The sequence below is a fragment of the Cricetulus griseus genome, chromosome 2, assembly GCF_003668045.3.
Source record: "Cricetulus griseus strain 17A/GY chromosome 2, alternate assembly CriGri-PICRH-1.0, whole genome shotgun sequence".
NCBI classification, from domain to species: domain Eukaryota; kingdom Metazoa; phylum Chordata; class Mammalia; order Rodentia; family Cricetidae; genus Cricetulus; species Cricetulus griseus.
This window is the reverse complement of record NC_048595.1, coordinates 398,318,308-398,332,505: the sequence shown is the minus strand read 5'-3', so window position 1 is coordinate 398,332,505 and position 14,198 is coordinate 398,318,308. Positions and strand designations below refer to the sequence as shown.

Below are 14,198 nucleotides of genomic sequence, written 5' to 3'. Positions count from 1 at the left end.
GATAAAAAGGCCCTTGGTGGCTCAGCAGCTCACTGTGCTCCTCTCCTCTGCTCCCTCCTGCTCCCAGCTGCTTCCCCACTTGCTGTCAGTCATGCGGTCCTCTGTGTCCCGACAGACTTACTCCACAAAAGGAGGCTTCAGCTCTAACTCAGCCAGCGGAGGAGGCGGAAGTAGGATTCGAACCAGCTACAGCTCAGTGACCATGTCCAGGAGCAGCGGCAGTGGCGGTGGGGTCCGCTCTTGCCCTGGCTCTGGGGGCTTCGGCAGCCGGAGCCTCTATAATTTGGGAGGCAAGAACATCTCTGTCAGTGTGGCTGGTGGGACCTCCTCTGGCCGGGCACTAGGAGGCTTTGGCACTGGGGCCTATTTGGGCCTAGGGGCTGGCAGGCAGACATTTGGGCCAGTCTGTCCTCCTGGGGGGATCCAGGAAGTCACTGTTAACCAGAGTCTGCTGACACCTCTCAATGTGGAGATAGACCCCGAGATCCAGCGGGTGCGCACCCAGGAGCGCGAGCAGATCAAGACCCTCAACAACAAGTTTGCCTCCTTTATTGACAAGGTGGGTGGGGCAAAACTGGGGGTTGGGGCTGGAAGCTGTACCTCTAATGGAGGGTAGTCTGGGTAAAGGAAGTTTCAGCCATGTGCACTAGGCAGGCAGGATGGGGTGACTTGTTTCTGCTAACCTCGGGTTGGGGTTGAAACCTGATGGCTGGGATTTCTCCTGTCAGAGTGCCTCAGGCTATGAGGGGCTCAGCCCACTTGACTGTGTTGGGTACCGTTAAGCAGCAGCCTTACCTCATAATTAAAACACGTGTGGTTGTTGGTGTTCCTGTTAGGGAGGTGGCCTTTAATGACTTGTGTCATTTTATAGCTGTGGGCAACCATGCATGGCTTAGGAATCCTACAAATTATCCAAGGTTGAAGCCTTGGGATCCTGTCTGCTCTCTCCAACCCAAGAAGCCTCGGAGTCAGTTACAATTAGAACATAGGGGACAAGAGGAAGTCCCCACTGCTTCTTCTTTTCTGGTTCCCAACCAAGAAGCTCAGTTTGTGGTGGACAGTGAGGAGGGTGGCCACCATATGGTTTGACTACTATACTTGCATCCTTGTCTCACCTACAGGGTGACTGGGAGGACTCTGGTGCTCATTCTGTCAGCACTGTGTATGTTGCCTCTGGGCCTAGGCAGTGGGGTCATGATGAAGGTCCGAGGAATAACTCAATTGGGTCCATGATTTGAACTTTTAACACAGAAGGGCCCCATCCCCTCTCATGCGTCATCCACAGGGTTCAATAAGGAGTCAGGGTAGGTGATGCTTTGCCCATTTTTAAGTTATAAAACCTGAGGTTTAGTAGAGTGGTCCTGTGACTTGCCCAGGATCACACAGGGGCCTGAGAGCAGAGATGAAACCATGAAGTAGGGTGCAGAGCTCCACGGACTTGGGCACCAATGTGCACTTGCTACAGAGCTCATGGCCACTTGACTAGGCCTGGGTTGTTGTGGAGGTGGGGCCTACATACCAGAGGGTAAGGCAAGTGCTGCCCATTTCTCATCCTCTTCCCTGGTGACTCTTGTTCTTTTGTGAGCCTCTGTGTGGGTTCTAGAAATTAAATTTGGATCCTTTAGAAGATCAGCTAGTGCTCTTCTCTGCGGAACCTTCTCTCCAGTCTCATCTATCTGCCTGCTTTTGGGATCGTCTCTGATATATTTGTTTTGTTTTGTTTTTTGAGATAGGGTTTCTCTGTGAAACAGTCCTGGTTGTCCTGGAACTCACTCTGTAGACCAGACTGGCCTTGAACTCACAGAGATGTGCCTGCCTCTGCCTTCCAAGTGCTGGGATTAAAGGCATGTGCCACCACCACCCAGCTCTCTCTGATATTTTTAACAGTTGACTTTGATGTAGGATCAGTCTCATAAACACTGACCTCATCCAGTTTTACTCAGGACAAGTGGACAAGTGGGAAAGTGAGACAGAGAACCAAGTGCTCAGGCTCAGGTGACTAGCACACATAACACAAGCACAGGGGCCCTGTGTTTGTTCACTCTTTAGAGTCCTTTCCATCTGTTTGGACTGTCATTTGATCAGGATTGTTCCTTCCCAGTGAGGTTTAGGTGATGCCGCACTACCTTAATGATGCTGGTGCCTGGTGTGTTGGACGCTGCTCCTCAGATAATGTCCACCCATCCTTTTTTCCCTGGCCAGGTGCGTTTCCTGGAGCAGCAGAACAAGGTGCTGGAGACCAAGTGGGCACTGCTACAGGAGCAGAGCCAGAATACAGGGGTCACCAGGAACCTGGAGCCTCTCTTTGAGACTTACCTGAGCAACCTGAGGAGGCAGCTGGATGCCAAGCAGAGCGAGCATGGGAGGCTGGATATGGAGCTGAGGAGCGTGCAAGACAATCTGGAGGACTTCAAGAACAAGTGAGAGAACACACATGCTGCCCTGTGGGACATATATGACATTATGGAAAAGATCACACCCCTATCCAGGGAGAGCTACCCCTACTGAGGGCCTAGGGCGTTGTCATGTTTGTTTGTGATATATTTGTTTATTTATTTTGTTACTACTACTACTACTACTACTACTACTACTACTACTACTACTATTATCTTTTTGAGACAGGGTTTTGCTCTTAGCCCAGGCTGGCTTTGAACTCTTGGTGACCCTCCTGCCTCAGTCGCAGAGATTACATGTGTGAGTCATCTCACTCAGTTTGGTAATTCTAAAAAGTCCTTTTCATAAGGTAGGGAGAATGGTGTTCCAAACCCCATGCGCTTGCCATCCACACTAAGCTCCGCCAATCTCATTGTGTCCTTCTCTTTTCCTGCCTCCTCCCCTTTTGTCTCCAAGCAAGTCTATCCATCTCACGACTTTATTCATAAATGTGTTTACTAGGAATATGTGAGAGGTTGGCTGAATCATCTTTCCTGAGTAGAGCCAGAATTGACACAGGAAACCAGGGGCCTGGGGCAGCCAATCTCGAACCTCATTTTTATTATGCAGTTATAACAATTATGAGTTTACAGTTCAGCAGAAAAGGCTATTACCCAGCCCAACATGCTCAAGGTTATATGAAGCACAACAACACTAATTTTCTTCAGAAAAACATCTGAGGTACAGGAACAACATGCACCCTAACTATTCTCTAGAAACTGAGGGAAGTCACTGGCACTTCTGTGTTCTCTCTCATATTTGGTGGCATTCCAAATTCCCTTCTTGAGAAATATCAACATCGGATGTTCCTATGCTTCCTTATATCCTCACATAATCTTAATTCAAATTGCAACAGGTATGTTTCTATAGTTCATTTGCCTAACTTGACCTAACAAAACTTAAACGCAATGCCACAACCATATCTAAAATGTCCAGAATACCAATTCCTCAGCCTCATGGACTACCTAGTTTGGAATTTTCAACTGGTCCATAAATATAAATTTAGAAAAATGAGTGTTTGAATTGAGATCCAAATGACCATTCTACAACATGCTTGGCAATACATGTATTTATAACATTAAAATGTAATTTCAAAATAACTTTTCCCAGACAGAGGCAGGCAGATCTCTGAGTCTGAGGCCAGCCTGGTCTACAGAGTGAGGTTCAGGACAGCCAGGGCTACACAAGAAATCCTGTCTCAAAAACAACAAACAAACAAATCAAGAACAACAAAAACTTTTCCCATAACTTGACACTGGTAATTTCTAAACCTTAGTCTCGGCAGAGGTGGTTGGGCAGGAATTGATTGTTTCAAATGACAGCATGTTGTTGAAAGTGGAGACAGAGGTTAACCACTGTTGGCACAGTTGTTCTGTCTGGTAGAGGCTCCAAGGGCTCGGATCCAAAGGGATGGCAGTCCCACAGTGCCACAATGTTGTGTAAGTTTGGTGTCCTTTCTTCAAAAAGGGGAAGGAAGGGTTTAAATAAAGACACCATCCCAGTGTCTTCATTGGTTGATTTCATTAAAGAACTGTTCCCCAAATTTGTTTCTGGTTGGTGGGAGAAACTGGGAGTCAGGTGAGCCCACCTCCTGAAAGACAGAACTGGCTGAGCTGGCCTGAGACTTCCCTGTATTACAGGTATGAAGATGAAATCAACAAGCGAACTGCCTTGGAGAATGAATTTGTGTTGCTTAAGAAGGTGTGTGGGGAGACTAGGCTGGGGGAAGCGGTCCTTTGGCTGCGAAGGGTCTGGGTAGATCTGCAGAGATTTGGACTCTGGTTTGAGCACTCTGTTTGCTCTTTCCTTCTCCTTAGGACGTAGATGCTGCATACATGGGCAGAATGGATCTGCATGGAAAAGTGGACACCTTGACCCAGGAGATTGACTTCCTGCAACATCTTTTTGAGATGGTGAGGAGACGAATGGATAGACATGATTTGCAAACATTTATGTATCATTGGAGAGTCTCCCATAGAGGTGTGAAATTGGTAAAAGTTTGGAGCCTACAACTGGGCAAGGCTTGGTGGCACAAGCCTTTAATCCTAGCATTTGGAGGCAGAGGCAGGTGGTGTGAATTTGAGACCAGCCTGGTCTATTGGATGTTGTATACAAGCCAGGGTGACAGAGAGAGACAACACTGTCTCAAAAAAGAAAAACCCCACCCCTTTAGTGAGTATTACCTCTCATACAGTTGATGTTCTCAACAGGGCCAGGCCTTGGGTCAACTTCTTGCATAATTCTCTCAACAGCTCCATAATGTAGGTGTTATCATCATGCCCCTTTGAGAGCAAAGGTACTGTGGTACAGTGTAACTTGTCCTTGGTCATGGAACTAGTTAGAAGTAGTGCCCTTTGCCTGATCAGTTTGTAATGGGGCAGGGGTTGGAGCAGCAGAGATGGGCAAACAGGGATTGTGCTCCAGGTTGGTGAGGTAGGGTAGTGGGTAGTTCAGTGAATCCAGAACCGGTCTCAGGAGACAGGGAGCCTTGGGACTGGGTCCAGAGGGTTGAGCTTAGTGGGAATTCATTAGAGAATCAGATGTTCCTAGCACCAGCAGGGACCTCACAGTTAACCTTCTATCACAGGCAAAACCTCCTTCTGTGCCATTCAGACAGGGGGTCATGTAGCTTCTACCCGAACCTTCCAAGTGGCAGGGTGCTCACAGTCTGTGAGGTTAGGTGTTGCCCCAGTGAGGGCTCTGTTAAAAAGTGACTCAGGAAGGGTGGTGGTGGTCTGTGCCTTTAATTTGGAAGGCAGAGATAGGTGGATCTCTTAGTTCAAAGCCAGCATGGTCTACAGAATGAGTTCCAGGACAGCCAGGGCTACACACAGAGAAACCCTGTTTCAAAAAACCAAAACCAAACAAAAACCAAACCAAACCAAACAACCCCAAAGAAGGTGACTTGAATCTTGTGGTAATGAAGAAACAAAAACCCAAGGAATGTGAGAAGTCAGGAAATGGGGCTCTTAGTATTTAGAGAACAGATGGGCAGGGAAGCCAAGCAGACACTACCTGTTCATGCACCCCAACATTCCTGTAGTTTGTATACTGGGTTTCAGAGACCACCTTATCATTCTGGCTGCTTAGACAGTTTCTGGAGATTTTCACATAGATGCTTTCAAGAGTGACGTGTGTGTGTGTGTGTGTGTGTGTGTGTGTGTGTGTGTGTGTGTGTGTGTGTGCATGTGTGAGTGTGAGTGTGTGTGTGTGTGAGATATATATATATATATATATATATATATATATATATATATAGAGAGAGAGAGAGAGAGAGAGAGAGAGAGAGAGGAGACTACTGGGAATGGAACTCAGGACTAGGCAAGTGCTGTACTACTGAGCTCCATTTCCAGCTATTAGTTTTTCAAACAAGGCCTTGCTATAATCTATCCCAGTCTGAAACTCACAGCAGTCCTTGTGAACCCCTCAAGTACTGAGATTATAGGCATGGTCCACCACACCTGGTGTCAGTTGAATTTTTATACAAAACGCAAGAGTTAATGTCTCCCTTCCTTATAATGCTGCAGGGGTTTGTACCCTCAAGCAATGCTATGTAGGCACTTGGCATCTGGATTGTCTTATCCCATGTGTTAGTGGTGTCCTGTTCTATTTTTTCAAACTGGATAAATGTTCTGCTTAGATTTTTTAATTAAATATTTTCATGATTATTAACTTTTTGAGGGGCTCACTAGCCCTGGCTAGTCTCAAACTTGCTATGTAGCTGAGAATGACTCTTGGTCTTTCTGTGTTGACTAGGATTACAGGTGTGCATCACCACTCCTGGTTTGAACCCAGGGTTTTGTGCATGCTAGATAAGCACTCCTTGATCTAAGCTTGTGTCCAGACCCTCCTGTTTACGTCTTTGATAAGTCATTAATGGAGGGAAGAAGGCAATCAAGGTCAAGAATAGAGCACTCAGGTCTCCATTGGTAACTTTCCAAAATGCTATCATTTCATTAATCAAGATTGTGTAGTTAAAGTGCCTTAGCTACTTTAACATCCACTTAACCAAGATGGTGTGGTATCTTTTGCCTGTAATCTCAACACTTGGGAAGCTGAGGCAAGAGGACCCCAAGTTCAAGGCCAACTTGGACTATATATATATAATGGAGGCCTGCCCCCTAGTCCCCCAGTCTATTTAATATACCATCTCTGGAGCACATTACCCTGTCTTATTTTTCTTTTCCTTTATCCTTTCTTTCTTTCTTTCTTTCTTTCTTTCTTTCTTTCTTTCTTTCTTTCTTTCTTTCTCTCACTCTGTCTCTCTCTGTCTCTCTCTCTCTCTCTCCCTTCCTTCTTTCCTTTCCTCCCTCCCTCCCCCCCCCCCCCAGACAGGGTTTCTCTGTATAACAATCCTGGCTGTCCTGGAGCTCACTTTGTAGATCAGGCTGGCCTCTAACTCACAGAGATCCACCTGTTTCTGCCTCCAAAGTTCTGGGTTTAAAGGCTTGCACCACCACCACCTGGCTTGTTTTATTTTTTAAATCAAATTATATTCATATTTATTTCTAATGAAAATGAGAGGAGGAAGGCAGAAGTTGACTATGGGCATCTTACTCTAGCACTCTCCACTGTATTTTGGGGGACAAGGTCTCTCACTGAGCCTGTACTTCACTTATTGGTCAATGAGCCTTGGGAATCCACCAGTCTTCCTTCACTCCAGTGGTGTTACAAGGTACACATCAAGATGCCAAGCTTTTTACATAGTTGTTTGGATCCTAACTCATGCTTGCATGACAAACATTTACTGCTTGAGTGATCTCCCCAGTCTCTTGTCTTATTTTTGGAATTTCTGGAAAGGTGTGGTCAGATAGTGTCCGTGGTAAGCTTTTTGCTATCCAGCAATACATTGATGTGTGAAAATGAAACCTACTTGGTTTCATGTCTCCTCAGGCGACTCTTGGTGCCTCCTCCCATGTTTTATAATTCCTTAATTTGCATCCTGATCCCTTTCCTATAAGGAGCAGGGCATTTGCTGTTGGGCTCTGGACTCTTCATCCTTGTTTCTTTCTTTTTTTAAAACCTTTTTATTTTATTTATTTATTTATTTATTTATTTATCTTTTTATATCCTTGTTTCTTTGGGATGGCTCAGTATTCATCTCCTTGACCTTCCTTGGGGCACCTAGGATCTGTCCCCCTGGAACTAGACTCTGAGGTTGCCTGGGCCAAGGCCTCTCTTACATGTTCCAAGTCTGTCTTGGGTTTCTATTTCCAGTAGGAAGACTGTTCTCTGAGATGCAACTGAGGCAAAGGACATAGTAGTTGAGTTAGCTCAGGGTCTTCTGAAGGCATTAGCCTAGTGTCACTTCCCTCTTTTTGTATTCCCTGCTCTACTGGGCTCTTCTGCTCTCTTCCATCTGATCAGCCAGGTGGAGCTCACCATAAAGGATTCTGGGAGTTTTCCATGTCTCTTTGCTGGGATTCCCTGGTGATCTCTTGGGAGTTAGGGCTTCCCTATCCACCCTTAGGCTCAATTGTCTGTTCTCAGTATTTCAGGTTTGGCTTCACCCAATCCAAAGCACAGGGCTGGGTCACCCAGCATCCCTTTCTTTTTGCCCTGCTCACTTGACAAACATTTATGGGGTTCCTCCCACATAACAAGTAAGATAAAGTTCCTGCCCTTGGGGCCGGGTTCTTAAATGAGGACAGCCATGTTAGGACAGCTCAAGGTTCCAAGGCACACAGGGGGCCTGTGGTGGGAGCTCTTCTGGAGCCCTCTGAGGAGAAAACACCTGCACTGGATCTTAAGAAAGAGCTGGACTTCAGAAGCAGGCACAGGATAGGTCTAGCTGGGCAGGGCCATGGCATCAAAGGGCACAATGTCTGGGGTGGCAGGAAGTCAGCAAGTCGGGCATCGAGTAGGTGGGAGAATTAAATGAAGATGCATAAAGGGAAGATAGTTACAAACTGTTCCCGGGGATTGCTTCCAGTCAAAGGGCTTCTTCATCCATCAGGGCTTCCTTTCACAGCAAGAGGAGAACCAGACCAATGGTTCTTTTGCCAGTCATGGTAGCCAACTTGGCACTCAGGATTCAATCCCATGCTCTGGTTTTGGCCATGCCAAATCCAAAGGAAACCTGGAGGGTGAGCTCGTTCTCACTGAATGTCTCATTGGCATGAAAACAACCTTTGAGTTCCCTCTCTAGCCTGGGGGACACCTAAGGACTCAGCTTTCCCTAGTGACCCCACTTTTGCATCTCTGGCTCCTTTGCCTGGACACCTCCACTGTTCTCCACCTGAGTGTTTCTGATGTCTGAAGAGACTCACGCTTTGCTTGCCTTGGGGTTCCTCCTGTTTATTTTCACTAATTCCGCTTCCCTGAACACCTGGACCTTCCTCTCCATGTTACATCATGGTGCCAGCAGATCACTGAGGCTGCTGTCTGGTGGGGAGTCTCTGTCCCTGTTGCTTTACTAACTCCAGGTTGATTCTACTCAGGCCATGTGCTGTTCTGTGGTGGTCTGAGGGTGGGGTTTGGGGGTGCTGGAGCTGAGAGATGATGCTGGCTGTGTGTCCCAAAGGAGTGTGAGGAGTCACCTGGGACAAGGAGTCTTCAGGGCTTCTTACCCTTCAGAGGAATCTGAGCAGATGAGTGCATTTCCTGAGCACCCACCGACGCCAAGTCTGATCTGGAACCTCATGGCCACCATACACCATGACGACACACAGAGAATGTCAGGTTCTTTGATTACCCAGCTGGTACACAGCAGGCCAGGAGTAGCTTGTCCCCGGACCACTGCCACTTCTCCTTTCCAGTTTCAGTGACTCCTTTCTCCCCACCCTTGTACTTAGAGCACAGCCAACATCCCCAGCTGTCAGGTAGATATGGTTCTGGTTCCCATCTCTCCCTCTCCCTCAGCTCTCTTTTTGGTTTGAGTCATCTCAGGTCCTGAGGTCAGGCTGCTCAGGGGTTAAAATGGGCTTTCCTTACTGCTTGTTGATTTGGGGCAAGTGACTTCATCTCTCTGTGGAGGTAGAAAAAGAAGTGTTCCAAATTCTAACTCATCCTACTTACTGCATGGCCAAGCAAGTCTCTCTCTCTCTCTCTCTCTCTCTCTCTCTCTCTCTCTCTCTCTCTGTCTGTCTCTCTGTCTCTGTCTCTCTCTCTCTGTCTCTCTCTCTCTGTCATAATCCTCTGGGCTGTGTGTAAGGGGTGCTAGAGATGCAGTGAGAATATGGAAGACATTTCTTTCTTTTTACAAGACACAGACTCATACTGTAGCCCAGGCTGGTTTTAAATTACAGCACTCCTTTGGTCATGAACCCCTGAGTGCTGTGGAAGTCACCATGCCCATCAGGTGTTGTCTTTTGGAGGAAAGATTCCATGCTCATCAGGTAGTCTATGAGGAAGACTGAAAGTGCAAGTGGCTTTCCAGCTGGAGTGGCGGGCAGTCTGGTAGCAGCTCAGGGAGCCAAGGGGCAGCAGAGGCAGAGCTCTCTGGGAGCCAACGAAGTCGTGACCAGTGCCCAGACGACAGACTCTCAACTTTTGTTATCTTCACATCACCTTCCTGGTCAATAAGGCATCTTTTAGAAAGGTGGTGACCCTAGAAATGCAAGAACATCTTGAGAACACCACGGTTTAGTGCAGTGATTGTCAGAAGCCATCAGGGCTCACTGTCCAGATCCAGTGTCATCTCCTTCCCCCTGTATGTGGTATGAGTTTCTTTACTTCCAAGCCTCATTCCTTATCATGGATGGTGGAGCAGGTGGCTGTCAGCATGCTGCCTGCCCTGGGAGCACAGAAGTAGTCTTCAGGCCAGCTGGGAGGTTTCTGTGAAGATCACAGAAACCAGTGAATATGCTAGCACAGAGCCAGGGTGGCACAGGGCTGGGAGGGACACTCCCCTCGTCCTCCAGATCTCTCAGCAGGAGGCCTGAAGATCAACAGTGAAGATGAATGCTGATGCCATCCAGGAGATGGAAGTTCTTTTTTCAGTGGTAGATTCTTTCTGGATGGATCCCGTGGAAGCCTAGGATGTCCCTCTGAGGCCATGCAAGGGTCCTGCTCTCCATCTCTGGCTTCTGTCCAAGGCTTGGAGCAGGGCTCTGGTGGCAGCTTCTCCTGTTTCTTCAGGAGCTGAGCCAAGTGCAGACCCACGTGTCTGACACCAACGTGGTCCTGTCCATGGACAACAACCGCAGCCTGGACTTGGACAGCATCATTGCTGAGGTCAAAGCCCAGTATGAACTGATCGCCCAGAAGAGCCGGGCTGAGGCTGAGTCGTGGTACCAGACCAAGGTGGGCAGAGCTTGGGTGTGTAGGTGGTAATTGGACCTCTTCCCCTACAGTGGCCTGGCCCACTGGGCCCTAGGAGTTCTGGGACCTGGTACACTCAGCTTTTAAGGGACTTCCAGCAGAGGGTGGGCTCTGAGGCCAACAGTTACCTTCAGGGCTCTTGATAGTCACTGACACTTTTTCGGCCTTCAGTATGAAGAGCTGCAGGTGACAGCTGGGAAGCATGGGGACAGTCTTCGAGACACCAAAAACGAGATTGCAGAACTCACTCGCACCATCCAGAGACTGCAAGGAGAAGTGGATGCAACCAAGAAGCAGGTAGGCCACCGGCTCAGCCTGGAAAACTCAAAGTCTGACCCAGCAAGATCAACCTGTTCCTTTTGGAAAGGGGCTCCCAGGACAAGTGATCAGGTTTCAGAGAGAGAGAGTGTATAAGTGCTAGAGCATATGGGATGACCTTCAAAGTGGTAAATCTAGCCCATCTCTAGGATGTCAGGGGGCAGAGCAAAGGGTTCTATGATGCAAACTCTATGTAGGTGTGGCCTAACAGTATGACTTCTTCTTTAGATAGAACAAGGCCCTTGCTCGGTAGTAAGGTTTTATTACTCATTTTTACCTTGTCCAAAGCCCTGGGGGGCGGCGGGATCTGAAGTGATTAGACTTCTGGGTTCCCTCAGTTCTTCTATTAATTCCCTTTCAGTCACAATGTCTTCTGTTTTTCTCAAGTTGGTTGGGCAGGGTATGGGGCTCCCGGCTTGAGAGCAAAGGGATGAACAGCATGACCCTGGAAGGTATTCCCAATACTGTTTTCCCGTGGGCAGTGCCAGCAGCTGCAGACCGCCATCGCAGAAGCGGAGCAACGTGGGGAAATGGCGCTCAAGGACGCTAAGAAGAAGCTTGGAGATCTAGACACAGCCCTGCACCAGGCCAAGGAGGACCTGGCCCGGCTGCTTCGTGACTACCAGTCTCTCATGAATGTCAAGCTGGCCCTGGATGTGGAGATCGCCACCTACCGCAAGCTGCTGGAGAGCGAGGAGAGCAGGTGGCAGCCCCTCTGCTCCTCTGTACACCTTGGGGAGACCTGGAGTCTGTGGGTGGGGCAGAAGGTGGTGGTGGTGCTCTAGGGTGTCTCCTCCAGCTCCAAGCTCCCTGTTTCTGCTGTTCACTTCTTGGATGGATTGACCATCCAAATCCTTCGAGTACCCCGGCTCAGCAGCAAGGTTTGCTTGGCCAGGTCAGGCTCAACTCCTTCCACTGGGAAAGACAGGAAGATCTGTCCTTAGGGATGCTGTGTGCTGTGGGAGTGAGGGGAGGCTTGAAAGCCTCATGCAGAACAGCCTTTAGGCTCTGCTGGGAGGCCTTGAGTCCCGGATTGCAGCATATCTCTACTATTCCACGTCTCCGGATCTTGTCCTCAGGCCCTGGTACCGAGTTGGTTGCACGTAGAGGCAAGGGGAGGGAAGGGAAGGTTTAAACATGGGCTTCCACACCGCTGACCACTCTGGGCTTTTGTCTCCCCTAGGATGTCCGGAGAGTGTCCCAGTGCTGTTAGTATCTGTAAGTATCTGCCATCCTTCCCGTCCCTCCCCGCCCCTCTCCGCCCCTCCCCGCCCATGACCGAGGTCCAGGTCCCCTTAGGGACCCTTCTTCGAGAGTCAGGGTTAAAGGGTCGGGCAGTGTGAGCCTTCAGCAGTTTTGCCGCATTACCCTGCTCCCGTCCTTTGGGGGTTTCTGAGCTCCCCCCCCCGCCTCTTCCTGGCTCGACAGCTCTACTAAGCCAGAGCCTTTGCTTTGCAGCGGTGACCGGCAACTCTACGTCGGTGTGTGCAGGCGGCGCGGCTGGCTTCGGGAGCGGCCTCTCTCTGGGCGGGGCTGGCGGGGCCAACAAGGGCAGCTTCAGTGCCAATGTGAGCTACGGCACTGCAAAGGGTGGGCAGGTCTCTGGGGGAACCTCCATCCTGCGGAAGACCACCACGGTCAAGACTTCTAGCCGGAGATACTAGAGACAAGGCTTTGAGGGAGCGGCTGGGTCACGTTCCTAGCGCTGGCCACGCCTTCTCAGGACCGCGGAGGCTGAGTATTCGCGGTGCACAATTTACATAGATTTGCATTTGGGAAAGGGCTCAAATTTACTCAGATTTTCTCCTTGGTAATACAGTGGGATGGGAGGGAGGTCAGGGTTACCAGCTGGAAGACATGGGCGTGACCTGACCATTTAGAGGAGGTAGGATGTCCATTTCTACTCTTTCACGTTAGCAGATCCTCTCTGAGTTCAGGGCAAGCTGGAGGAGAGAGGAGACAGTGGTGGTTCCCAGAGACCTCCAACCTCCTCAGCTTCTCATCAGAATATCTTGGTCACCTCACATCCTAGCCCGTCTGTGCCTGTGATGTGTGTCTCAATAAAGAGCAACTACAGCAAACTGCCTGTGACTCCAGTCTGTCTCCCTGGGGAGCTGGAATGTCCTAGGTGCTAGCCTAGTGCCATCAGCAAACTCCTACACTCCTGCCTTCAGAACCAGGCAGGCTAGCTCTCACCTTTTGCCACTATTAGCTCTGGGAACCTGGGCAGAATTCTGATCTCCGAGCCTAGTTTCTTCCTTTATAGAAAGTGCGACTGTGAGGGGGGAACACGCTAAGCTCATGACTTAGGGAGCCCCTCCCCGAAGCCTTCTTCACTTCCCTTCCCTGGACCTCTGGATTCTCTGCACACACCTTTGGTGATTTTTCCCCTAGTCTCCCTCATCCAGCCACCAATACAAAGACACATCTAATTGGATCGTGTGCATAATTTGCTCCAGGATTCAACAGGGACACAGGGCTCTCCATTTTCTAACTCAGGCAATGGAGGCTCCTAGGAGTTAGCTTCTCAAGACTCGTCCCTTTCCTACTGAGGTTCCCCCACCTTCCCTGCCTCCTGTCTCTTAGGTCACCTCCTTTCCTTCTCAGCTCCCTGCATCTCCCCTTCAGCATGAATCCCACTCCTCATTGACATGCAACAGGTGGAGGCCCAGCTATTTCTTCACTGTTCCATCTTGCCCCACAGCCTGTGCTCAGTCAGAGCCTCTCCTGCCTCAGTGCTGCTGGGCACTCTCAGCAGGAGCCCATGCTCTCAGCTGTGCTCCCCAGAGAACTCAGGAAGGTTGGTGCCAAGGTCGGGGGATACAAGCAGAGATTCTGAACCAGCCAGGGACACAGCACCTTGACTTGGCAAGCAACACCCTCATGACCCTGACACCACTGAGCTCTTCCTCCAGGAGCTCCTCATGCACTTTTAGACTTTTAGGGAGAGCTTAGGCACTTGGATTCTCTGAGAGGCTAACCCAGTCTTTCTGACAGCCCCATTTCCAGGTGAGGAACATAAGACACAGAGTGGTTAAGTAACTTTTCTGGGCCACAGTGCTGGATGCAGAATCCAAAGGAAATTTGCCCCTAAGCCTAAGCCCCTCATTAGGTTATGGCACCCATTGAGAAAAACAAATTGGCAGTCAGTCAGTCCAAACTGTTATTTCATGGGAGAGAAAGGC

The 14,198-nt window shown here is 49.2% G+C and overlaps 1 protein-coding gene across 1 annotated transcript; it reads left to right on the top strand.

The window, feature by feature from the left end:
- Positions 1-91: 91 nt before the first annotated feature.
- On the top strand, positions 92-12,973 carry Krt79 (keratin 79). The gene is made up of 9 exons (XM_027396645.2): positions 92-559; positions 2,203-2,420; positions 4,074-4,134; positions 4,251-4,346; positions 10,513-10,677; positions 10,867-10,992; positions 11,496-11,716; positions 12,197-12,231; positions 12,472-12,973. The coding sequence occupies exons 1-9, from the start codon at positions 92-94 to the stop codon at positions 12,675-12,677; spliced, it is 1,596 nt and encodes a 531-aa protein (XP_027252446.1). The 3' UTR covers positions 12,678-12,973.
- The last annotated feature ends 1,225 nt before the right edge of the window (positions 12,974-14,198 follow it).